The 26,975-nt window shown below is 48.4% G+C and overlaps 1 protein-coding gene across 1 annotated transcript; it reads right to left on the bottom strand.

Moving 5' to 3' along the window:
* Nucleotides 1-5,342: 5,342 nt before the first annotated feature.
* LOC110503268 lies at nt 5,343-22,910 on the bottom strand. The gene is made up of 2 exons (XM_021581639.2): nt 22,171-22,910; nt 5,343-6,759 (listed from the first exon to the last, which is right to left on the bottom strand). The coding sequence occupies exons 1-2, from the start codon at nt 22,648-22,650 to the stop codon at nt 5,602-5,604; spliced, it is 1,638 nt and encodes a 545-aa protein (XP_021437314.2). The 5' UTR covers nt 22,651-22,910; the 3' UTR covers nt 5,343-5,601.
* Nucleotides 22,911-26,975: the final 4,065 nt, after the last annotated feature.

The raw sequence follows: 26,975 nt of genomic DNA, 5'->3' as shown, positions 1-26,975 counted from the left end.
AAACCCACAAACTCCAAGCATTGATTATACAAGAAATGACTGCCATCAGTCAGGATGTGGCCCAGAAGTTAATTGACAGCATGCCAGGGCGGATTGCAGAGGTATTGAAAAAGGGTCAACACTGCAAATATTGACTCTTTGCATCAACTTCATGTAATTGTCAATAAAAGCCTTTGACACTTATGAAATGCTTGTAATTACACTTCAGTATTCCATAGTAACATCTGACAAAAATATCTAAAGACACTGAAGCAGCGAACTTTGTGGAAATTAATATTTGTGTCATTCTCAAAACTTTTGGCCACGACTGTGGTGTTAGATGGTAGGGTATATGTTTATTTTTTCAAGCTAATTATAAAGGAGTTGTACTCCAGTCTAGTAGGTGGCGGTAATGCAACATTTATTGGATGCCAACTGCCGTTAAACCCCATCGAAGAAGAAGAGCGTAGCGACGACGTTTGAACTTCCGGATCCGGCGTTTTATGCCTGTTTACAAACACCATCTACAGGTCAGGCTAGTCAAATCAAAATCAAAATAAAATTTTATTTGTCACATACACATGGTTAGCAGATGTTAATGCGAGTGTAGCGAAATGCTTGTGCTTCTAGTTCCGACAATGCAGTAATAACCAACGAGTAATCTAACTAACAATTCCAAAACTACTACCTTATAGACACAAGTGTAAAGGGATAAAGAATATGTACATAAAGATATATGAATGAGTGATGGTACAGAACGGCATAGGCAAGATGCAGTAGATGGTATCGAGTACAGTATATACAGTGCCTTGCGAAAGTATTCGGCCCCCTTGAACTTTGCGACCTTTTGCCACATTTCAGGCTTCAAACATAAAGATATAAAACTGTATTTTTTTCTGAAGAATCAACAACAAGTGGGACACAATCATGAAGTGGAACGACATTTATTGGATATTTCAAACTTTTTTAACAAATCAAAAACTTAAAAATTGGGCGTGCAAAATTATTCAGGCCCCTTAAGTTAATACTTTGTAGCGCCACCTTTTGTTGCGATTACAGCTGTAAGTCGCTTGGGGTATGTCTCTATCAGTTTTGCACATCGAGAGACTGACATTTTTTCCCATTCCTCCTTGCAAAACAGCTCGAGCTCAGTGAGGTTGGATGGAGAGCATTTGTGAACAGCAGTTTTCAGTTCTTTCCACAGATTCTCGATTGGATTCAGGTCTGGACTTTGACTTGGCCATTCTAACACCTGGATATGTTTATTTTTGAACCATTCCATTGTAGATTTTGCTTTATGTTTTGGATCATTGTCTTGTTGGAAGACAAATCTCCGTCCCAGTCTCAGGTCTTTTGCAGACTCCATCAGGTTTTCTTCCAGAAGGGTCCTGTATTTGGCTCCATCCATCTTCCCATCAATTTGAACCATCTTCCCTGTCCCTGCTGAAGAAAAGCAGGCCCAAACCATGATGCTGCCACCACCATGTTTGACAGTGGGGATGGTGTGTTCAGCTGTGTTGCTTTTACGCCAAACATAACGTTTTGCATTGTTGCCAAAAAGTTCAATTTTGGTTTCATCTGACCAGAGCACCTTCTTCCACATGTTTGGTGTGTCTCCCAGGTGGCTTGTGGCAAACTTTAAACAACACTTTTTTTATGGATATCTTTAAGAAATGGCTTTCTTCTTGCCACTCTTCCATAAAGGCCAGATTTGTGCAATATACGACTGATTGTTGTCCTATGGACAGAGTCTCCCACCTCAGCTGTAGATCTCTGCAGTTCATCCAGAGTGATCATGGGCCTCTTGGCTGCATCTCTGATCAGTCTTCATCTTGTATGAGCTGAAAGTTTAGAGGGACGGCCAGGTCTTGGTAGATTTGCAGTGGTCTGATACTCCTTCCATTTCAATATTATCGCTTGCACAGTGCTCCTTGGGATGTTTAAAGCTTGGGAAATCTTTTTGTATCCAAATCCGGCTTTAAACTTCTTCACAACAGTATCTCGGACCTGCCTGGTGTGTTCCTTGTTCTTCATGATGCTCTCTGCGCTTTTAACGGACCTCTGAGACTATCACAGTGCAGGTGCATTTATACGGAGACTTGATTACACACAGGTGGATTGTATTTATCATCATTAGTCATTTAGGTCAACATTGGATCATTCAGAGATCCTCACTGAACTTCTGGAGAGAGTTTGCTGCACTTAAAGTAAAGGGGCTGAATAATTTTGCACGTCCAATCTTTCAGTTTTTGATTTGTTAAAAAAGTTTGAAATATCCAATAAATGTCCTTCCACTTCATGATTGTGTCCCACTTGTTGTTGATTCTTCACAAAAAAATACAATTTTATATCTTTATGTTTGAAGCCTGAAATGTGGCAAAAGGCCGCAAAGTTCAAGGGGGCCGAATACTTTCGCAAGGCACTGTACATATGAGATGAGTATGTAAACAAAGTGGCATAGTTAAAGTGGCTAGTTTGCTTTACGACACTACGTTTTAAAAGGCAACTTGTCTTTTATTTTTTAAATGTTATTGCTCGAGGTTGAACTGCTATTACTACACAGGAGAAGGGGAAAAAAGTCGGAGAAAATGTCATCCACTGAACACTACAGGAGGGGACGATGGAGAATTGAATTGAATTTACATGTCTCTTGTTCAGCCTAAGCGAAGCATTGACGGAGAAACATGTTGAATACTTTCGGATGTCCTTTGCCAGATTTGAGGACTTGCTTCAGCGGCTTGCCTCTCACATCTCGCACAAGAGAACTCGACAGCTTGCCCGTAATTTCTGCAGAAAGGCTGTCTGTTACCCTTCGGTGTTTGGCGAGTGGCAGCAAAGTATCGCTGCAAAGTATAATTTATATTCTAGGAATCTCGACAGTTTGTGCCATCATCACGGAAGTGTGCCTGTCCCATGGGGTGGCGCACAATTGGCCCAACGTCGTCCGGGGTAGGCCGTCATTGTAAATAAGAATTTGTTCTTATTAACTAATTTGCCTAGTTAAATAAATAATGATGGTTGACTGTTTATTTCATGTTGTGAGCGACACACTTGGTTTCGCTGTTTTTATTATTCACATTTGACAACTAAAGAGGATAAATCACAGTCACTTCCTCCTTGTTTTAGTTGTTCATATTATTTGGGAGGCTAGACCCTCAAGACACTTACCTTACCTTGTCATTTACCTTGTCGTGTAGTGGTCATTCAATGGAGAACTTCCTGCTTTGGTACATGGGTGAGTGTCCAGCTGTAGACAATATGGACCCCTAAGACATTAACCTCATCTACATAGCTCATGTACAAAGCAGTACAAGTTTACTGAGTGACTGATTCAAAAGAGTACTATTGTCTGTGACTGATTCAAAACAGTAATATTATCTGTGACTGATTCAAAACAGTAATATTATCTGTGACTGATTCAGAACAGTAATATTATCTGTGACTGATTCAGAACAGTAATATTGTCTGTCACAAATACATTTGCAGACTTTTTTAGATATTTATTTCCTATCATAAGAGGTGACTAGTGAAATGTAAATCACAGAAGTGTGATTTTATTTTAATTGTTATTTATTTAACCAGGTAGGCTAGTTGAGAACACCTTTATTTAACTAGGTAGGCTAGTTGAGAACACCTTTATTTAACCAGGTAGGCTAGTTGAGAACAAGTTCTCATTTACAACAGTGACCTGGCCAAGATAAAGCATAGCAGTGTGAACAGACAACACAGAGTTACACATGGAGTAAACAATTAACAAGTCAATAACACAGTAGAATTATTATTATTTTTTATTTAAAAAAGAGTCTATATACATTGTGTGCAAAAGGCATGAGGAGGTAGGCGAATAATTACAATTTAGCAGATTAACACTGGAGTGATAAATGATCAGATGGTCATGTGCAGGTAAAGATACTGGTGTGCAAAAGAGCAGAAAAGTAAATAAATAAAAACAGTATGGGGATGAGGTAGGTACAATTGGGTGGGCTATTTACCGATAGGCTATGTACAGCTGCAGCGATCGGTTAGCTGCTCAGATAGCAGATGTTTGAAGTTGGTGAGGGAGATAAAAGTCTCCAACTTCAGCGATTTTTGCAATTCGTTCCAGTCACAGGCAGCAGAGAACTGGAAGGAAAGGCGGCCAAATGAGGTGTTGGCTTTAGGGATGATCAGTGAGATACACCTGCTGGAGCGCGTGCTACGGGTGGGTGTTCACATCGTGACCCGTGAACTGAGATAAGGCGGAGCTTTACCTAGCATGGACTTGTAGATGACCTGGAGCCAATGGGTGATGAAAGGGGACATAAGATAAAACACTTATGTAAACACCAGTAACATGTGAAACAGGAAATGAACTTCCATCCTGAAGTATGACTAAGAAAATAAAAATAAAAAGCACAGCAGTTTTTGGGGCGAGACGAACGGGAGACGTTCATCAGTAGGAATAAACACCATCCAATGTTACCGTGACGTCGTCGGGCTCAGTTCCATCTCTTGGCTATCAACCCCTCCCCTCCCCTCCCCTCCCCTCCAACACCTACAAGCAGATGACAAATACAATGACAGCAATCGTAAAACATCCACCTGGGGCTCCCTTGAGTTAAAATGTATACCCAAAATAACTGATTTCACACTGTCGTCTTGTTTTCTGACGATTGAACTAGCCCTGCTAATCTTATAACACGGACGCCGAATATTTCCCACTCACAATTTCTCTCACCCTAGAAAAGAGCTGATTTCACAATGTTCTGACGAGGTCTGCTAAGCATAAGAAAACAAATCACACCGGATGTTCAAAAGGACTCGGCTGCATGACGATGTTTCACGTTGAACACCAAGCCAATCCAGTTGTCTGACAGTCGGTGGGACACAGCAGCCCCGCTCCTCGTCTCTAACTCTTCGTATCAGCATCGGTGTTCAAATGTTGTGACATCTCCTTCCGACTTGTCTTGTACTTGCTCGTCCGAATACAACCGCATCGAAGGGTTGGAGAAGTTATTGTTTGGGCTCACCAGCTCACAGAGGCTCCTCTAAAACTGGCCATGGACATAATCGCGCTTAGCAAATTTCGTAATAAAAAAAGCCCAGTTTGTGTATTTTCTGTAGACACCTTTAGTCTCTGGCTTTCCCCTGTGGATATCATTGAAAAGTGTCATGTAAAAAGACAGAATATGCAGTACATAGGATGAGGCCTGTCTAGATACAGTATTAATACAGGGTGAATGTAATATTCTAGAATGAGTTACCACATGTATGAATGAACCATATTATGTAGTCTGTGATAAAGTGTTCCTCTATGATATCTGATCAGATCGACATCTGCACACACGTCAGCAAGTCAAGAATGTTGACACCTAAACCCACCAAAAAAGGCAAAGCATTTTTATTCTCTAAAACTGATTTCCAATACATGATAAAACGGCAATTGACATTCAGTGACACAAGATGTCATACAGTCTTATAACACTCGGTGTATCATATTTATGACCATGTTAAGAAGTACAGTTCAATGTGTCACCATCTGTATTGTAAGTTGGTACCCAAACTATGATTAGTCCCTTGTTGTTCAGAGATGTAGCCTAGGCCTAGATCTGTCATCTACAGACTCTTTGTTAGGCTACTTCTCTAATCACTCTCACAAGTGAGGTTTAATCCAAAGTATTCCGTCTCTGAATCCACCGCTGAATCAGAGTCCTCTTCCTGTGTGTCATTTCCTTGTAGTGCTGATGATGCATGTCCCACTTCCTCTGTTTCTGTCTCTCCTAGCAGGGAACACCTGTCTTTCTCCTCTCCTCTCTCTTCATGTACTGTTGATCCTCTGTCTTCCTCTGTTTCTGTCTCTCCTAGCAGGGAACCCCTGTCTTTCTCCTCTCCTCTCTCTTCATGTACTGTTGATCCTCTGTCCTCCTCTGTTTCTGTCTCTCCTAGCAGGGAACCACTGCCTTTCTCCTCTCCTCTCTCTTCCTGTACTGTTGATCCTCTGTCTTCCTCAGTTTCTGTCTCTCCTAGCAGGAAACCCCACTCTTCCTCCACTGGACCCCCAACCTCCACTTTAGCTTTCTCCTCGTCCTCCACTCTTCCGGTCTCCTCTGTCGGTTTAGCCGTAGGAGGAGGTCGTGGGCAGACTTCACCGCTGACACTATGTTGGAAAAACAGCTCACAGTCCTCCCTCCAGCATTTGATGTTGATGTTGTACCCAGCTGCCTTCATCTCCTTCTGCTTACTGCTGGCACATTGGTATGATGTTACAATGCCCATTTTAGAGAGTCTTTTGAAAATGGGCTTAACCCCCCCTTGGGTCAGTGTTGAGTTGATGACATAGGCCAGTGCAGAAAGCCTGGGGTTTCTACCTCTCAGGGCCACAGAGGCAGCCACACAGTTATGGATGGTGGAACCACCTGTTGCAGTATTGATGGTGGTATAAAGCCACGGTGTCTTCCTGGACAACTCATTATCCAACGCTTCGTATGAAAAATACTTCATTTTCTCCAACGAGGTACTGCTCAAGATGCACGGTTCAAAAACATTAGGGAGGCTTGCATATGCCTTGACCTCCACTTGGATTTTATTTACAATTTGCTTTCTGATTTCTTGGGATATGTTCTCATTTGTCAAGGCTAATTTTGCAAAAGTCACCATATTGCCCATAGCCAAGTTTTCAATCATGCCCGAAAATTCTGAAGCAATTACCTTCCTCTTCTGTTTCCACATCCTTCCCTTGTTGTCAGGGGAACCGACTCCTGGTTTTGGATGACTCAATTTTGGGTTGTATGTAATGACAACCTGCAGAATAATATGGATCAGACATTAGATCTATATTATGAAAATACACATCTAATGTCGGGGCTAGGTGTTGCATGTCTAGTGTGGGGGCTAGGTGTTGCATGTCTAGTGTGGGGGCTAGGTGTTGCATGTCTAGTGTGGGGGCTAGGTGTTGCATGTCTAGTGTGGGGGCTAGGTGTTGCATGTATCGTGTCAGGGGCTAGGTGTTGCATGTATCGTGTCAGGGGATAGGTGTTGCATGTCTAGTGTCGGAGGCTAGGTGTTACATGTCTAGTGTCGGGGGCTAGGTGTTGCATGTCTAGTGTCGGAGGCTAGGTGTTGCATGTCTAGTGTCGGAGGCTAGGTGTTGCATGTCTCGTGTCGGAGGCTAGGTGTTGCGTGTCTCGTGTGGGGGCTAGGTGTTGCGTGTCTAGTGTCGGAGGCTAGGTGTTGCATGTCTAGTGTCGGAGGCTAGGTGTTGCATGTCTAGTGTCGGAGGCTAGGTGTTGCATGTCTAGTGTCGGAGGCTAGGTGTTGCATGTCTAGTGTCGGAGGCTAGGTGTTGCATGTCTAGTGTCGGAGGCTAGGTGTTGCATGTCTAGTGTCGGAGGCTAGGTGTTGCATGTCTAGTGTCGGAGGCTAGGTGTTGCATGTCTAGTGTCGGGGGCTAGGTGTTGCATGTCTCGTGTCGGAGGCTAGGTGTTGCATGTCTCGTGTCGGAGGCTAGGTGTTGCATGTCTCGTGTCGGAGGCTAGGTGTTGCATGTCTAGTGTCGGAGGCTAGGTGTTGCATGTCTAGTGTCGGAGGCTAGGTGTTGCATGTCTAGTGTCGGAGGCTAGGTGTTGCATGTCTAGTGTCGGAGGCTAGGTGTTGCATGTCTCGTGTCGGAGGCTAGGTGTTGCATGTCTCGTGTCGGGGCTAGGTGTTGCATGTCTAGTGTCGGGGGCTAGGTGTTGCATGTCTCGTGTGGGGGGCTAGGTGTTGCATGTCTCGTGTGGGGGGCTAGGTGTTGCATGTCTAGTGTGGGGGCTAGGTGTTGCATGTCTAGTGTGGGGGCTAGGTGTTGCATGTATCGTGTCAGGGGCTAGGTGTTGCATGTCTAGTGTGGGAGCTAGGTGTTGCATGTCTAGTGTGGGGTCTAGGTGTTGCATGTCTAGTGTGGGGGCTAGGTGTTGCATGTCTAGTGTGGGGGCTAGGTGTTGCATGTCTAGTGTCGGAGGCTAGGTGTTGCATGTCTAGTGTCGGAGGCTAGGTGTTGCATGTCTAGTGTCGGAGGCTAGGTGTTGCATGTCTAGAGTCGGGGGCTAGGTGTTGCATGTCTAGTGTCGGAGGCTAGGTGTTGCATGTCTCGTGTCGGAGGCTAGGTGTTGCATGTCTCGTGTCGGAGGCTAGGTGTTGCATGTCTAGTGTCGGAGGCTAGGTGTTGCATGTCTCGTGTCGGAGGCTAGGTGTTGCATGTCTCGTGTCGGAGGCTAGGTGTTGCATGTCTCGTGTCGGAGGCTAGGTGTTGCATGTCTCGTGTCGGGGCTAGGTGTTGCATGTCTAGTGTCGGGGGCTAGGTGTTGCATGTCTCGTGTGGGGGGCTAGGTGTTGCATGTCTCGTGTGGGGGGCTAGGTGTTGCATGTCTAGTGTGGGGGCTAGGTGTTGCATGTCTAGTGTGGAGGCTAGGTGTTGCATGTATCGTGTCAGGGGCTAGGTGTTGCATGTCTAGTGTGGGAGCTAGGTGTTGCATGTCTAGTGTGGGGTCTAGGTGTTGCATGTCTAGTGTGGGGGCTAGGTGTTGCATGTCTAGTGTGGGGGCTAGGTGTTGCATGTCTAGTGTCGGAGGCTAGGTGTTGCATGTCTAGTGTCGGAGGCTAGGTGTTGCATGTCTAGTGTCGGAGGCTAGGTGTTGCATGTCTAGTGTCGGAGGCTAGGTGTTGCATGTCTAGTGTCAGAGGCCAGGTGTTGCATGTCTAGTGTGGGGGCTAGGTGTTGCATGTCTAGTGTGGGGGCTAGGTGTTGCATGTCTCGTGTCGGAGGCTAGGTGTTGCATGTCTCGTGTCGGAGGTGATGCATGTCTAGTGTGGGGGCTGGGTGTTGCATGTCTAGTGTGGGGGCTAGGTGTTTCATGTCTAGTGTGGGGGCTAGGTGTTGCATGTCTAGTGTGGTGGCTAGATGTTGCATGTCTCGTGTGGGGGCTAGGTGTTGCATGTCTCGTGTGGGGGCTAGGTGTTGCATGTCTAGTGTGGGGGCTAGGTGTTGCATGTCTAGTGTGGAGGCTAGGTGTTGCATGTCTAGTGTGGAGGCTAGGTGTTGCATGTGTCGGGGCTACGTGTTGCATGTGTCGGGGCTACGTGTTGCATGTGTCGGGGCTACGTGTTGCATGTGTCGGGGCTACGTGTTGCATGTGTCGGGGCTACGTGTTGCATGTGTCGGGGCTAGGTGTTGCATGTGTCGGGGCTAGGTGTTGCATGTCTAGTGTGGGGGCTCGGTGTTGCATGTCTAGTGTGGGGGCTAGGTGTTGCATGTCTAGTGTGGGGGTTAGGTGTTGCATGTCTCGTGTGGGGGTTAAGTGTTGCATGTCTCATGTGGGGGCTAGGTGTTGCATGTCTAGTGTCAGGGGCTAGGTGTTGCATGTCTAGTGTGGGGGTTAGGTGTTGCATGTCTCGTGTGGGGGTTAGGTGTTGCATGTCTCGTGTCGTGGTTAGGTGTTGCATGTCTCGTGTGGGGGCTAGGTGTTGCATGTCTAGTGTGGGGGCTAGGTGTTGCATGTCTCGTGTCGGGGGCTAGGTGTTGCATGTCTAGTGTGGGGGCTAGGTGTTGCATGTCTCGTGTCGGGGTTAGGTGTTGCATGTCTCATGTGGGGGTTAGGTGTTGCATGTCTCGTGTCGGGGTTAGGTGTTGCATGTCTCGTGTCGGGGGTTAGGTGTTGCATGTCTCGTGTGGGGGTTAGGTGTTGCATGTCTCGTGTGGGGGTTAGGTGTTGCATGTCTCGTGTCGGAGGTTAGGTGTTGCATGTCTAGTGTGGGGGCTAGGTGTTACATGTCTAGTGTGGGGGCTAGGTGTTACATGTCTAGTGTGGGGGCTAGGTGTTACATGTCTAGTGTGGGGGTTAGGTGTTGCATGTCTAGTGTCGTGGGTTAGGTGTTGCATGTCTAGTGTCGGAGGCTAGGTGTTGCATGTCTAGTGTCGGAGGCTAGGTGTTGCATGTCTCGTGTCGGAGGTGATGCATGTCTAGTGTGGGGGCTGGGTGTTGCATGTCTAGTGTGGGGGCTAGGTGTTTCATGTCTAGTGTGGGGGCTAGGTGTTGCATGTCTAGTGTGGTGGCTAGGTGTTGCATGTCTCGTGTGGGGGCTAGGTGTTGCATGTCTCGTGTGGGGGCTAGGTGTTGCATGTCTCGTGTGGGGGCTAGGTGTTGCATGTCTAGTGTGGGGGCTAGGTGTTGCATGTCTAGTGTGGAGGCTAGGTGTTGCATGTCTAGTGTGGGGGTTAGGTGTTGCATGTCTCGTGTCGGGGTTAGGTGTTGCATGTCTCGTGTGGGGGCTAGGTGTTGCATGTCTAGTGTGGGGGCTAGGTGTTGTATGTCTCGTGTCGGGGGTTAGGTGTTGCATGTCTAGTGTGGGGGTTAGGTGTTGCATGTCTCGTGTGGGGGTTAGGTGTTGCATGTCTCGTGTGGGGGTTAGGTATTGCATGTCTCGTGTGGGGGTTAGGTGTTGCATGTCTCGTGTGGGGGTTAGGTGTTGCATGTCTCGTGTGGGGGTTAGGTGTTGCATGTCTCGTGTGGGGGTTAGGTGTTGCATGTCTCGTGTCGGGGGTTAGGTGTTGCATGTCTCGTGTCGGGGGTTAGGTGTTGCATGTCTAGTGTGGGGGCTAGGTGTTACATGTCTAGTGTGGGGGCTAGGTGTTACATGTCTAGTGTGGGGGCTAGGTGTTGCATGTCTAGTGTGGGGGTTAGGTGTTGCATGTCTCGTGTGGGGGTTAGGTGTTGCATGTCTCGTGTCGGGGTTAGGTGTTGCATGTCTCGTGTCGGGGGTTAGGTGTTGCATGTCTCGTGTGGGGGCTAGGTGTTGCATGTGTAGTGTGGGGGCTAGGTGTTGCATGTCTCGTGTCGGGGGTTAGGTGTTGCATGTCTAGTGTCGGGGGCTAGGTGTTGCATGTCTAGTGTGGGGGTTAGGTGTTGCATGTCTCGTGTGGGGGTTAGGTGTTGCATGTCTCGTGTCGGGGGTTAGGTGTTGCATGTCTCGTGTCGGGGGTTAGGTGTTGCATGTCTAGTGTGGGGGCTAGGTGTTGCATGTCTAGTGTGGGGGTTAGGTGTTGCATGTCTAGTGTGGGGGCTAGGTGTTGCATGTCTAGTGTGGGGGTTAGGTGTTGCATGTCTCGTGTGGGGGTTAGGTGTTACATGTCTAGTGTGGGGGCTAGGTGTTACATGTCTAGTGTGGGGGTTAGGTGTTGCATGTCTCGTGTGGGGGTTAAGTGTTGCATGTCACGTGTCGGGGTTAGGTGTTGCATGTCTCGTGTCGGGGGTTAGGTGTTGCATGTCTCGTGTGGGGGCTAGGTGTTGCATGTGTAGTGTGGGGGCTAGGTGTTGCATGTCTCGTGTCGGGGGTTAGGTGTTGCATGTCTCGTGTGGGGGCTAGGTGTTGCATGTCTAGTGTGGGGGCTAGGTGTTGCATGTCTAGTGTGGAGGCTAGGTGTTGCATGTCTAGTGTGGAGGCTAGGTGTTGCATGTGTCGGGGCTACGTGTTGCATGTGTCGGGGCTACGTGTTGCATGTGTCGGGGCTACGTGTTGCATGTGTCGGGGCTACGTGTTGCATGTGTCGGGGCTACGTGTTGCATGTGTCGGGGCTACGTGTTGCATGTGTCGGGGCTACGTGTTGCATGTGTCGGGGCTAGGTGTTGCATGTCTAGTGTGGGGGCTAGGTGTTGCATGTCTAGTGTGGGGGTTAGGTGTTGCATGTCTCGTGTGGGGGTTAAGTGTTGCATGTCTCATGTGGGGGCTAGGTGTTGCATGTCTAGTGTCAGGGGCTAGGTGTTGCATGTCTAGTGTGGGGGTTAGGTGTTGCATGTCTCGTGTGGGGGTTAGGTGTTGCATGTCTCGTGTCGTGGTTAGGTGTTGCATGTCTCGTGTGGGGGCTAGGTGTTGCATGTCTCGTGTCGGGGGTTAGGTGTTGCATGTCTAGTGTGGGGGCTAGGTGTTGCATGTCTCGTGTCGGGGGCTAGGTGTTGCATGTCTAGTGTGGGGGCTAGGTGTTGCATGTCTCGTGTCGGGGTTAGGTGTTGCATGTCTCGTGTGGGGGTTAGGTGTTGCATGTCTCGTGTCGGGGTTAGGTGTTGCATGTCTCGTGTCGGGGGTTAGGTGTTGCATGTCTCGTGTGGGGGTTAGGTGTTGCATGTCTCGTGTGGGGGTTAGGTGTTGCATGTCTCGTGTCGGAGGTTAGGTGTTGCATGTCTAGTGTGGGGGCTAGGTGTTACATGTCTAGTGTGGGGGCTAGGTGTTACATGTCTAGTGTGGGGGCTAGGTGTTACATGTCTAGTGTCGGGGGTTAGGTGTTGCATGTCTAGTGTCGTGGGTTAGGTGTTGCATGTCTAGTGTCGGAGGCCAGGTGTTGCATGTCTAGTGTCGGAGGCTAGGTGTTGCATGTCTCGTGTCGGAGGCTAGGTGTTGCATGTCTCGTGTCGGAGGTGATGCATGTCTAGTGTGGGGGCTGGGTGTTGCATGTCTAGTGTGGGGGCTAGGTGTTTCATGTCTAGTGTGGGGGCTAGGTGTTGCATGTCTAGTGTGGTGGCTAGGTGTTGCATGTCTTGTGTGGGGGCTAGGTGTTGCATGTCTCGTGTGGGGGCTAGGTGTTGCATGTCTAGTGTGGGGGCTAGGTGTTGCATGTCTAGTGTGGAGGCTAGGTGTTGCATGTCTAGTGTGGGGGTTAGGTGTTGCATGTCTCGTGTCGGGGTTAGGTGTTGCATGTCTCGTGTGGGGGCTAGGTGTTGCATGTCTAGTGTGGGGGCTAGGTGTTGTATGTCTCGTGTCGGGGGTTAGGTGTTGCATGTCTAGTGTGGGGGTTAGGTGTTGCATGTCTCGTGTGGGGGTTAGGTGTTGCATGTCTAGTGTGGGGGTTAGGTATTGCATGTCTCGTGTGGGGGTTAGGTGTTGCATGTCTCGTGTGGGGGTTAGGTGTTGCATGTCTCGTGTGGGGGTTAGGTGTTGCATGTCTCGTGTGGGGGTTAGGTGTTGCATGTCTCGTGTGGGGGTTAGGTGTTGCATGTCTCGTGTGGGGGTTAGGTGTTGCATGTCTCGTGTCGGGGGTTAGGTGTTGCATGTCTAGTGTGGGGGCTAGGTGTTACATGTCTAGTGTGGGGGCTAGGTGTTGTATGTCTCGTGTCGGGGGTTAGGTGTTGCATGTCTAGTGTGGGGGTTAGGTGTTGCATGTCTCGTGTGGGGGTTAGGTGTTGCATGTCTCGTGTGGGGGTTAGGTATTGCATGTCTCGTGTGGGGGTTAGGTGTTGCATGTCTCGTGTGGGGGTTAGGTGTTGCATGTCTCGTGTGGGGGTTAGGTGTTGCATGTCTCGTGTGGGGGTTAGGTGTTGCATGTCTCGTGTCGGGGGTTAGGTGTTGCATGTCTCGTGTCGGGGGTTAGGTGTTGCATGTCTAGTGTGGGGGCTAGGTGTTACATGTCTAGTGTGGGGGCTAGGTGTTACATGTCTAGTGTGGGGGCTAGGTGTTGCATGTCTAGTGTGGGGGTTAGGTGTTGCATGTCTCGTGTGGGGGTTAGGTGTTGCATGTCTCGTGTCGGGGTTAGGTGTTGCATGTCTCGTGTCGGGGGTTAGGTGTTGCATGTCTCGTGTGGGGGCTAGGTGTTGCATGTGTAGTGTGGGGGCTAGGTGTTGCATGTCTCGTGTCGGGGGTTAGGTGTTGCATGTCTAGTGTCGGGGGCTAGGTGTTGCATGTCTAGTGTGGGGGTTAGGTGTTGCATGTCTCGTGTGGGGGTTAGGTGTTGCATGTCTCGTGTCGGGGGTTAGGTGTTGCATGTCTCGTGTCGGGGGTTAGGTGTTGCATGTCTAGTGTGGGGGCTAGGTGTTGCATGTCTAGTGTGGGGGTTAGGTGTTGCATGTCTAGTGTGGGGGCTAGGTGTTGCATGTCTAGTGTGGGGGTTAGGTGTTGCATGTCTCGTGTGGGGGTTAGGTGTTACATGTCTAGTGTGGGGGCTAGGTGTTACATGTCTAGTGTGGGGGTTAGGTGTTGCATGTCTCGTGTGGGGGTTAAGTGTTGCATGTCACGTGTCGGGGTTAGGTGTTGCATGTCTCGTGTCGGGGGTTAGGTGTTGCATGTCTCGTGTGGGGGCTAGGTGTTGCATGTGTAGTGTGGGGGCTAGGTGTTGCATGTCTCGTGTCGGGGGTTAGGTGTTGCATGTCTCGTGTGGGGGCTAGGTGTTGCATGTCTAGTGTGGGGGCTAGGTGTTGCATGTCTAGTGTGGAGGCTAGGTGTTGCATGTCTAGTGTGGAGGCTAGGTGTTGCATGTGTCGGGGCTACGTGTTGCATGTGTCGGGGCTACGTGTTGCATGTGTCGGGGCTACGTGTTGCATGTGTCGGGGCTACGTGTTGCATGTGTCGGGGCTACGTGTTGCATGTGTCGGGGCTACGTGTTGCATGTGTCGGGGCTACGTGTTGCATGTGTCGGGGCTAGGTGTTGCATGTCTAGTGTGGGGGCTAGGTGTTGCATGTCTAGTGTGGGGGTTAGGTGTTGCATGTCTCGTGTGGGGGTTAAGTGTTGCATGTCTCATGTGGGGGCTAGGTGTTGCATGTCTAGTGTCAGGGGCTAGGTGTTGCATGTCTAGTGTGGGGGTTAGGTGTTGCATGTCTCGTGTGGGGGTTAGGTGTTGCATGTCTCGTGTCGTGGTTAGGTGTTGCATGTCTCGTGTGGGGGCTAGGTGTTGCATGTCTCGTGTCGGGGGTTAGGTGTTGCATGTCTAGTGTGGGGGCTAGGTGTTGCATGTCTCGTGTCGGGGGCTAGGTGTTGCATGTCTAGTGTGGGGGCTAGGTGTTGCATGTCTCGTGTCGGGGTTAGGTGTTGCATGTCTCGTGTGGGGGTTAGGTGTTGCATGTCTCGTGTCGGGGTTAGGTGTTGCATGTCTCGTGTCGGGGGTTAGGTGTTGCATGTCTCGTGTGGGGGTTAGGTGTTGCATGTCTCGTGTGGGGGTTAGGTGTTGCATGTCTCGTGTCGGAGGTTAGGTGTTGCATGTCTAGTGTGGGGGCTAGGTGTTACATGTCTAGTGTGGGGGCTAGGTGTTACATGTCTAGTGTGGGGGCTAGGTGTTACATGTCTAGTGTCGGGGGTTAGGTGTTGCATGTCTAGTGTCGTGGGTTAGGTGTTGCATGTCTAGTGTCGGAGGCCAGGTGTTGCATGTCTAGTGTCGGAGGCTAGGTGTTGCATGTCTCGTGTCGGAGGCTAGGTGTTGCATGTCTCGTGTCGGAGGTGATGCATGTCTAGTGTGGGGGCTGGGTGTTGCATGTCTAGTGTGGGGGCTAGGTGTTTCATGTCTAGTGTGGGGGCTAGGTGTTGCATGTCTAGTGTGGTGGCTAGGTGTTGCATGTCTTGTGTGGGGGCTAGGTGTTGCATGTCTCGTGTGGGGGCTAGGTGTTGCATGTCTAGTGTGGGGGCTAGGTGTTGCATGTCTAGTGTGGAGGCTAGGTGTTGCATGTCTAGTGTGGGGGTTAGGTGTTGCATGTCTCGTGTCGGGGTTAGGTGTTGCATGTCTCGTGTGGGGGCTAGGTGTTGCATGTCTAGTGTGGGGGCTAGGTGTTGTATGTCTCGTGTCGGGGGTTAGGTGTTGCATGTCTAGTGTGGGGGTTAGGTGTTGCATGTCTCGTGTGGGGGTTAGGTGTTGCATGTCTAGTGTGGGGGTTAGGTATTGCATGTCTCGTGTGGGGGTTAGGTGTTGCATGTCTCGTGTGGGGGTTAGGTGTTGCATGTCTCGTGTGGGGGTTAGGTGTTGCATGTCTCGTGTGGGGGTTAGGTGTTGCATGTCTCGTGTGGGGGTTAGGTGTTGCATGTCTCGTGTGGGGGTTAGGTGTTGCATGTCTCGTGTCGGGGGTTAGGTGTTGCATGTCTAGTGTGGGGGCTAGGTGTTACATGTCTAGTGTGGGGGCTAGGTGTTACATGTCTAGTGTGGGGGCTAGGTGTTGCATGTCTAGTGTGGGGGTTAGGTGTTGCATGTCTCGTGTGGGGGTTAGGTGTTGCATGTCTCGTGTGGGGGTTAGGTGTTGCATGTCTCGTGTCGGGGTTAGGTGTTGCATGTCTCGTGTCGGGGGTTAGGTGTTGCATGTCTCGTGTGGGGGCTAGGTGTTGCATGTGTAGTGTGGGGGCTAGGTGTTGCATGTCTCGTGTCGGGGGTTAGGTGTTGCATGTCTAGTGTCGGGGGCTAGGTGTTGCATGTCTAGTGTGGGGGTTAGGTGTTGCATGTCTCGTGTGGGGGTTAGGTGTTGCATGTCTCGTGTCGGGGGTTAGGTGTTGCATGTCTCGTGTCGGGGGTTAGGTGTTGCATGTCTAGTGTGGGGGCTAGGTGTTGCATGTCTAGTGTGGGGGTTAGGTGTTGCATGTCTAGTGTGGGGGCTAGGTGTTACATGTCTAGTGTGGGGGCTAGGTGTTACATGTCTAGTGTGGGGGTTAGGTGTTGCATGTCTCGTGTGGGGGTTAAGTGTTGCATGTCTCGTGTCGGGGTTAGGTGTTGCATGTCTCGTGTCGGGGGTTAGGTGTTGCATGTCTCGTGTGGGGGCTAGGTGTTGCATGTGTAGTGTGGGGGCTAGGTGTTGCATGTCTCGTGTCGGGGGTTAGGTGTTGCATGTCTAGTGTCGGGGGCTAGGTGTTGCATGTCTAGTGTGGGGGTTAGGTGTTGCATGTCTCGTGTGGGGGCTAGGTGTTGCATGTCTCGTGTCGGGGGTTAGGTGTTGCATGTCTCGTGTGGGGGCTAGGTGTTGCATGTCTAGTGTGGGGGCTAGGTGTTGCATGTCTCGTGTCGGGGGTTAGGTGTTGCATGTCTAGTGTGGGGGCTAGGTGTTGCATGTCTAGTGTGGGGGTTAGGTGTTGCATGTCTAGTGTGGGGGCTAGGTGTTGCATGTCTAGTGTGGGGGCTAGGTGTTGCATGTCTAGTGTGGGGGCTAGGTGTTGCATGTCTAGTGTGGGGGCTAGGTGTTGCATGTCTAGTGTGGGGGCTAGGTGTTGCATGTCTCGTGTGGGGGCTAGGTGTTGCATGTCTAGTGTGGTGGCTAGGTGTTGCATGTCTCGTGTGGGGGCTAGGTGTTGCATGTCTCGTGTGGGGGCTAGGTGTTGCATGTCTAGTGTGGGGGCTAGGTGTTGCATGTCTAGTGTGGAGGCTAGGTGTTGCATGTCTAGTGTGGAGGCTAGGTGTTGCATGTCTCGTGTCGGGGTTAGGTGTTGCATGTCTCGTGTGGGGGCTAGGTGTTGCATGTCTAGTGTGGGGGCTAGGTGTTGTATGTCTCGTGTCGGGGGTTAGGTGTTGCATGTCTAGTGTGGGGGTTAGGTGTTGCATGTCTCGTGTGGGGGTTAGGTGTTGCATGTCTCGTGTGGGGGTTAGGTATTGCATGTCTCGTGTGGGGGTTAGGTGTTGCATGTCTCGTGTGGGGGTTAGGTGTTGCATGTCTCGTGTGGGGGTTAGGTGTTGCATGTCTCGTGTGGGGGTTAGGTGTTGCATGTCTCGTGTGGGGGTTAGGTGTTGCATGTCTCGTGTGGGGGTTAGGTGTTGCATGTCTCGTGTGGGGGTTAGGTGTTGCATGTCTCGTGTCGGGGGTTAGGTGTTGCATGTCTAGTGTGGGGGCTAGGTGTTACATGTCTAGTGTGGGGGCTAGGTGTTACATGTCTAGTGTGGGGGCTAGGTGTTGCATGTCTAGTGTGGGGGTTAGGTGTTGCATGTCTCGTGTGGGGGTTAGGTGTTGCATGTCTCGTGTCGGGGTTAGGTGTTGCATGTCTAGTGTGGGGGCTAGGTGTTGTATGTCTCGTGTCGGGGGTTAGGTGTTGCATGTCTAGTGTGGGGGTTAGGTGTTGCATGTCTCGTGTGGGGGTTAGGTGTTGCATGTCTCGTGTGGGGGTTAGGTATTGCATGTCTCGTGTGGGGGTTAGGTGTTGCATGTCTCGTGTGGGGGTTAGGTGTTGCATGTCTCGTGTGGGGGTTAGGTGTTGCATGTCTCGTGTGGGGGTTAGGTGTTGCATGTCTCGTGTGGGGGTTAGGTGTTGCATGTCTCGTGTGGGGGTTAGGTGTTGCATGTCTCGTGTCGGGGGTTAGGTGTTGCATGTCTAGTGTGGGGGCTAGGTGTTACATGTCTAGTGTGGGGGCTAGGTGTTACATGTCTAGTGTGGGGGCTAGGTGTTGCATGTCTAGTGTGGGGGTTAGGTGTTGCATGTCTCGTGTGGGGGTTAGGTGTTGCATGTCTCGTGTCGGGGTTAGGTGTTGCATGTCTCGTGTCGGGGGTTAGGTGTTGCATGTCTCGTGTGGGGGCTAGGTGTTGCATGTGTAGTGTGGGGGCTAGGTGTTGCATGTCTCGTGTCGGGGGTTAGGTGTTGCATGTCTAGTGTCGGGGGCTAGGTGTTGCATGTCTAGTGTGGGGGTTAGGTGTTGCATGTCTCGTGTGGGGGTTAGGTGTTGCATGTCTCGTGTCGGGGGTTAGGTGTTGCATGTCTCGTGTCGGGGGTTAGGTGTTGCATGTCTAGTGTGGGGGCTAGGTGTTGCATGTCTAGTGTGGGGGTTAGGTGTTGCATGTCTAGTGTGGGGGCTAGGTGTTACATGTCTAGTGTGGGGGCTAGGTGTTGCATGTCTCGTGTGGGGGTTAAGTGTTGCATGTCTCGTGTCGGGGTTAGGTGTTGCATGTCTCGTGTCGGGGGTTAGGTGTTGCATGTCTCGTGTGGGGGCTAGGTGTTGCATGTGTAGTGTGGGGGCTAGGTGTTGCATGTCTCGTGTCGGGGGTTAGGTGTTGCATGTCTAGTGTCGGGGGCTAGGTGTTGTATGTCTAGTGTGGGGGTTAGGTGTTGCATGTCTCGTGTGGGGGCTAGGTGTTGCATGTCTCGTGTCGGGGGTTAGGTGTTGCATGTCTCGTGTCGGGGGCTAGGTGTTGCATGTCTAGTGTGGGGGCTAGGTGTTGCATGTCTCGTGTCGGGGGTTAGGTGTTGCATGTCTAGTGTGGGGGCTAGGTGTTGCATGTCTAGTGTGGGGGTTAGGTGTTGCATGTCTAGTGTGGGGGCTAGGTGTTGCATGTCTAGTGTGGGGGCTAGGTGTTGCATGTCTAGTGTGGGGGCTAGGTGTTGCATGTCTAGTGTGGGGGCTAGGTGTTGCATGTCTAGTGTGGGGGCTAGGTGTTGCATGTCTAGTGTGGGGGCTAGATGTTACACACACGTTCTGGACATTGCAACATTTCATTCATGCATAGATCATCAGAAACACTACAAACATACAGGTTTCAGACCACCAGCATACAGGTTTCAGACCACCAGTATGTATACAGGTTTCAGACCACCAGCATGTATACAGGTTTCAGACCACCAGCATGTATACAGGTTTCAGACCACCAGCATACATACAGGTTTCAGACCACCAGCATGTATACAGGTTTCAGACCACCAGCATGTATACAGGTTTCAGACCACCAGCATACATACAGGTTTCAGACCACCAGCATGTATACAGGTTTCAGACCACCAGCATGTATACAGGTTTCAGACCACCAGCATGCATACAGGTTTCAGACCACCAGCATGCATACAGGTTTCAGACCACCTGCATGCATACAGGTTTCAGACCACCTGCATACAGGTCTCAGACCACCAGCATGTATACAGGTTTCAGACCACCAGCATGTATACAGGTTTCAGACCACCAGCATACAGGTTTCAGACCACCAGCATGTATACAGGTTTCAGACCACCAGCATACAGGTTTCAGACCACCAGTATGTATACAGGTTTCAGACCACCAGCATACAGGTTTCAGGCCACCAGCATGTATACAGGTTTCAGGCCACCAGCATGTATACAGGTTTCAGACCACCAGGATGCATACAGGTTTCAGACCACCAGCATGTATACAGGTTTCAGACCACCAGCATGAATACAGGTTTCAGACCACCAGCATGTATACAGGTTTCAGACCACCAGCATGTCTACAGGTTTCAGACCACCAGCATGTATACAGGTTTCAGACCACCAGCATACAGGTTTCAGACCACCAGCATACAGGTTTCAGACCACCAGCATACATACAGGTTTCAGACCACCAGCATACAGGTTTCAGACCACCAGCATGTATACAGGTTTCAGACCACCAGCATGTATACAGGTTTCAGACCACCAGCATGCATACAGGTTTCAGACCACCAGCATGCATACAGGTTTCAGACCACCTGCATGCATACAGGTTTCAGACCACCTGCATGTATACAGGTCTCAGACCACCAGCATGAATACAGGTTTCAGACCACCAGCATGTCTACAGGTCTCAGACCACCAGCATGAATACAGGTTTCAGACCACCAGCATGTATACAGGTTTCAGACCACCAGCATACATACAGGTTTCAGACCACCAGCATGTATACAGGTTTCAGACCACCAGCATACAGGTTTCAGACCACCAGGATGTATACAGGTTTCAGACCACCAGCATACAGGTTTCAGACCACCAGCATGTCTACAGGTTTCAGACCACCAGCATGTATACAGGTTTCAGACCACCAGCATACAGGTTTCAGACCACCAGCATGTATACAGGTTTCAGACCACCAGCATACAGGTTTCAGACCACCAGCATGTATACAGGTTTCAGACCACCAGCATACAGGTTTCAGACCACCAGCATGTATACAGGTTTCAGACCACCAGCATACAGGTTTCAGACCACCAGCATGTATACAGGTTTCAGACCACCAGCATACAGGTTTCAGACCACCAGCATGTCTACAGGTTTCAGACCACCAGCATGTATACAGGTTTCAGACCACCAGCATGTATACAGGTTTCAGACCACCAGCATACAGGTTTCAGACCACCAGCATGCATACAGGTTTCAGACCACCAGCATGTATACAGGTTTCAGACCACCAGCATGAATACAGGTTTCAGACTACCAGCATACAGGTTTCAGACCACCAGCATACAGGTTTCAGACCACCAGCATGCATACAGGTTTCAGACCACCTGCATACATACAGGTTTCAGACCACCAGCATGCATACAGGTTTCAGACCACCAGCATACAGGTTTCAGACCACCAGCATGTATACAGGTTTCAGACCACCATCATGTATACAGGTTTCAGACCACCAGCATGTATACAGGTTTCAGACCACCAGCATGTATACAGGTTTCAGACCACCTGCATACAGGTTTCAGACCACCAGCATGTATACAGGTTTCAGACCACCAGCATGTATACAGGTTTCAGACCACCAGCATACAGGTTTCAGACCACCAGCATGTATACAGGTTTCAGACCACCATCATGTATACAGGTTTCAGACCACCAGCATGTATACAGGTTTCAGACCACCAGCATACAGGTTTCAGACTACCAGCATGTATACAGGTTTCAGACCACCATCATGTATACAGGTTTCAGACCACCATCATGTATACAGGTTTCAGACTACCAGCATGTATACAGGTTTCAGACCACCAGCATGTATACAGGTTTCAGACCACCATCATGTATACAGGTTTCAGACCATCAGCATGTATACAGGTTTCAGACCACCATCATGTATACAGGTTTCAGACCACCATCATGTATACAGGTTTCAGACCACCAGCATACAGGTTTCAGACCACCAGCATGTATACAGGTTTCAGACCACCATCATGTATACAGGTTTCAGACCACCAGCATGCATACAGGTTTCAGACCACCAGCATGTATACAGGTTTCAGACCACCAGCATGTATACAGGTTTCAGACCATCAGCATGTATACAGGTTTCAGGCCATCAGCATGTATACAGGTTTCAGGCCACCAGCATGTCTACAGGTTTCAGGCCATCAGCATGTATACAGGTTTCAGGCCACCAGCATGTATACAGGTTTCAGGCCACCAGCATGTATACAGGTTTCAGACCATCAGCATGTATACAGGTTTCAGACCATCAGCATGTATACAGGTTTCAGGCCACCAGCATGTATACAGGTTTCAGGCCACCAGCATGTATACAGGTTTCAGACCATCAGCATGTATACAGGTTTCAGACCACCATCATGAATACAGGTTTCAGACCACCATCATGTATACAGGTTTCAGACCACCAGCATACAGGTTTCAGATTGAAATGTAACGGTCATTGACAGCTGTATAAGATGCTTGGTTAGTACAGCCAGAGTTGATGTCTCAAGAGATACATTAGATAGAGTTGTAGCTATAAATGATCGTGTTGGGGTTATAGAGAGGTATAATGTTATAGCTACCTCAACCATAATGTTCTTCTCTGGGGATTGTGTAGAGGCATTGCATCTCTTCTTGGCACCCCTGCCTGTAGTTGGTGGGCTTTCTTCCCGTTGACGTTTCTTCTCGGGTACCTCATTCAAGGAATCACAGTTAAAACACCTGGTCTTGGTATCGTCTCTTCCGGTCTCTACTGGGCCTTGTTGGGACTTGATAACTTCTTCCCCGGGAGTTCCAAACGCCGGTGTTTGCGTTGTAGCTTTCCATGCATGTAACACATGCATGGTCTTTTCAACCTTACAAATGTTACGAAAACACTTCTGACATATAATTGTCGATGTATCTTCGTGCAGTGTCAGGTTTATGCCGAGTGATGATAACCTAGTCAGAATGGTACAATTCGACTTTGACACAAGGGAACGCACATGTTGGAGCGTACCAAATATCCTTAGATTTTGGTCGCAGAGACGGCATCTATCAAGATGGTTTGCAGCTTTAGGCATAGTTCAACAAAACTGAACCATAACAATGTCAACAAACGGAAAACGTCTCATCCCGACTTTCTGGCTGCCAGTGTCGCGCCAAAATCACGTGATATTTAGAAGTATAGGGCCTGGTACGAATTATCTTTATCTACCTCTCTAGGCTTGGAAGTAATCACTGTTCGGTTGAAAGTCAAGGAAGGAAGATTGCTGTGTTTAAAATGTTCAGAGAGCCTACAGATTCAGGACCGCCCCTCAGCTACCGCCCCTCAACCAAGCAAAAAGGCCAGTAGAATCGAACCAACCGACGTGCCTCACCACGACACTAGCCTACCCCTTTTTAGCTTCAATGCTGTCAATTGTGAGTGTTTTCTCGCAAAAAAAAAATCTAAATTAAAGTTTAGATAGCTGTATATATTTTTGGTGTACATTTCCATTGATACATTACGGGTTTTCTTCGTGTACTAGAGATAATATTTTTTATTTTGCTTCTCATGTAAATTTGACATGAGGAAAAAAGAAGTGTTACTAGTCTGATTGACTATACAGGTGGATTACTAGTCTGATTGACTGTACAGGTGGATTACTAGTCTGATTGACTGTACAGGTGGATTACTAGTCTGATTGACTATACAGGTGGATTACTAGTCTGATTGACTGTACAGGTGGATTACTAGTCTGATTGACTGTACAGGTGGATTACTAGTCTGACTGACTGTACAGGTGGATTACTAGTCTGATTGACTGTACAGGTGGATTACTAGTCTGATTGACTGTACAGGTGGATTACTAGTCTGATTGACTGTACAGGTGGATTACTAGTCTGATTGACTGTACAGGTGGATTACTAGTCTGATTGACTGTACAGGTGGATTACTAGTCTGATTGACTATACAGGTGGATTACTAGTCTGATTGACTGTACAGGTGGATTACTAGTCTGATTGACTATACAGGTGGATTACTAGTCTGATTGACTGTACAGGTGGATTACTAGTCTGATTGACTGTACAGGTGGATTACTAGTCTGATTGACTATACAGGTGGATTACTAGTCTGATTGACTGTACAGGTGGATTACTAGTCTGATTGACTGTACAGGTGGATTACTAGTCTGACTGACTGTACAGGTGGATTACTAGTCTGACTGAACAGGTGGATTACTAGTCTGACTGTACAGGTGGATTACTAGTCTGATTGACTATACAGGTGGATTACTAGTCTGATTGACTGTACAGGTGGATTACTAGTCTGACTGAACAGGTGGATTACTAGTCTGACTGTACAGGTGGATTACTAGTCTGATTGACTATACAGGTGGATTACTAGTCTGATTGACTGAACAGGTGGATTACTAGTCTGATTGACAGTACAGGTGGATTACTAGTCTGATTGACTGCACAGGTGGATTACTAGTCTGATTGACTGTACAGGTGGATTACTAGTCTGATTGACTGAACAGGTGGATTACTAGTCTGATTGACTGTACAGGTGGATTACTAGTCTGATTGACTGAACAGGTGGATTACTAGTCTGATTGACTATACAGGTGGATTACTAGTCTGACTGTACAGGTGGATTACTAGTCTGACTGACTGAACAGGTGGATTACTAGTCTGACTGTACAGGTGGATTACTAGTCTGATTGACTGTACAGGTGGATTACTAGTCTGATTGACTGTACAGGTGGATTACTAGTCTGATTGACTGAACAGGTGGATTACTAGTCTGACTGTACAGGTGGATTACTAGTCTGATTGACTGTACAGGTGGATTACTAGTCTGACTGTACAGGTGGATTACTAGTCTGATTGACTGAACAGGTGGATTACTAGTCTGATTGACTATACAGGTGGATTACTAGTCTGACTGGACAGGTGGATTACTAGTATGATTGACTGTACAGGTGGATTACTAGTCTGATTGACTGAACAGGTGGATTACTAGTCTGATTGACTGAACAGGTGGATTACTAGTCTGATTGACTGTACAGGTGGATAACTAGTCTGATTGACTATACAGGTGGATTACTAGTCTGACTGGACAGGTGGATTACTAGTCTGATTGACTATACAGGTGGATTACTAGTCTGATTGCCTGTACAGGTGGATTACTAGTCTGATTGACTGTACAGGTGGATTACTAGTCTGATTGACTGAACAGGTGGATTACTAGTCTGATTGACTATACAGGTGGATTACTAGTCTGACTGGACAGGTGGATTACTAGTCTGATTGACTGTACAGGTGGATTACTAGTCTGATTGACTGTACAGGTGGATTACTAGTCTGATTGACTATACAGGTGGATTACTAGTCTGACTGGACAGGTGGATTACTAGTCTGATTGACTATACAGGTGGATTACTAGTCTGATTGCCTGTACAGGTGGATTACTAGTCTGATTGACTGTACAGGTGGATTACTAGTCTGATTGACAATACATGTGGATTACTAGTCTGATTGACTGTACAGGTGGATTACTAGTCTGACTGACTGTACAGGTGGATTACTAGTCTGATTGACTGAACAGGTGGATTACTAGTCTGACTGAACAGGTGGATTACTAGTCTGATTGACTGGACAGGTGGATTACTAGTCTGATTGACTGGACAGGTGGATTACTAGTCTGATTGACTATACAGGTGGATTACTAGTCTGACTGTACATGTGGATTACTAGTCTGATTGACTGTACAGGTGGATTACTAGTCTGACTGTACATGTGGATTACTAGTCTGATTGACTGAACAGGTGGATTACTAGTCTGATTGACTACACAGGTGGATTACTAGTCTGATTGACTGAACAGGTGGATTACTAGTCTGATTGACTGGACAGGTGGATTACTAGTCTGACTGTACAGGTGGATTACTAGTCTGACTGACTGAACAGGTGGATTACTAGTCTGACTGTACAGGTGGATTACTAGTCTGATTGACTGTACAGGTGGATTACTAGTCTGATTGACTGTACAGGTGGATTACTAGTCTGATTGACTATACAGGTGGATTACTAGTCTGACTGTACAGGTGGATTACTAGTCTGATTGACTGAACAGGTGGATTACTAGTCTGATTGACTGTACAGGTGGATTACTAGTCTGATTGACTGAACAGGTGGATTACTAGTCTGATTGACTGTACAGGTGGATTACTAGTCTGATTGACTGAACAGGTGGATTACTAGTCTGATTGACTGTACAGGTGGATTACTAGTCTGATTGACTGTACAGGTGGATTACTAGTCTGATTGACTATACAGGTGGATTACTAGTCTGACTGTACAGGTGGATTACTAGTCTGACTGACTGAACAGGTGGATTACTAGTCTGACTGTACAGGTGGATTACTAGTCTGATTGACTGTACAGGTGGATTACTAGTCTGATTGACTGTACAGGTGGATTACTAGTCTGATTGACTGTACAGGTGGATTACTAGTCTGATTGACTATACAGGTGGATTACTAGTCTGACTGTACAGGTGGATTACTAGTCTGACTGACTGAACAGGTGGATTACTAGTCTGACTGTACAGGTGGATTACTAGTCTGATTGACTGTACAGGTGGATTACTAGTCTGATTGACTGTACAGGTGGATTACTAGTCTGATTGACTATACAGGTGGATTACTAGTCTGACTGTACAGGTGGATTACTAGTCTGATTGACTGTACAGGTGGATTACTAGTCTGATTGACTGAACAGGTGGATTACTAGTCTGATTGACTATACAGGTGGATTACTAGTCTGACTGGACAGGTGGATTACTAGTCTGATTGACTATACAGGTGGATTACTAGTCTGATTGCCTGTACAGGTGGATTACTAGTCTGATTGACTGTACAGGTGGATTACTAGTCTGATTGACTGAACAGGTGGATTACTAGTCTGATTGACTATACAGGTGGATTACTAGTCTGACTGGACAGGTGGATTACTAGTCTGATTGACTGTACAGGTGGATTACTAGTCTGATTGACTGTACAGGTGGATTACTAGTCTGATTGACTATACAGGTGGATTACTAGTCTGACTGGACAGGTGGATTACTAGTCTGATTGACTATACAGGTGGATTACTAGTCTGATTGCCTGTACAGGTGGATTACTAGTCTGATTGACTGTACAGGTGGATTACTAGTCTGATTGACAATACATGTGGATTACTAGTCTGATTGACTGTACAGGTGGATTACTAGTCTGACTGACTGTACAGGTGGATTACTAGTCTGATTGACTGAACAGGTGGATTACTAGTCTGACTGAACAGGTGGATTACTAGTCTGATTGACTGGACAGGTGGATTACTAGTCTGATTGACTGGACAGGTGGATTACTAGTCTGATT

This window comes from Oncorhynchus mykiss, chromosome 24 (genome assembly GCF_013265735.2).
Source record: "Oncorhynchus mykiss isolate Arlee chromosome 24, USDA_OmykA_1.1, whole genome shotgun sequence".
NCBI lineage: Eukaryota > Metazoa > Chordata > Actinopteri > Salmoniformes > Salmonidae > Oncorhynchus > Oncorhynchus mykiss.
The sequence above is the reverse complement of the archived record's forward strand: the minus strand, read 5'-3'. Positions and strand labels throughout refer to the sequence as shown.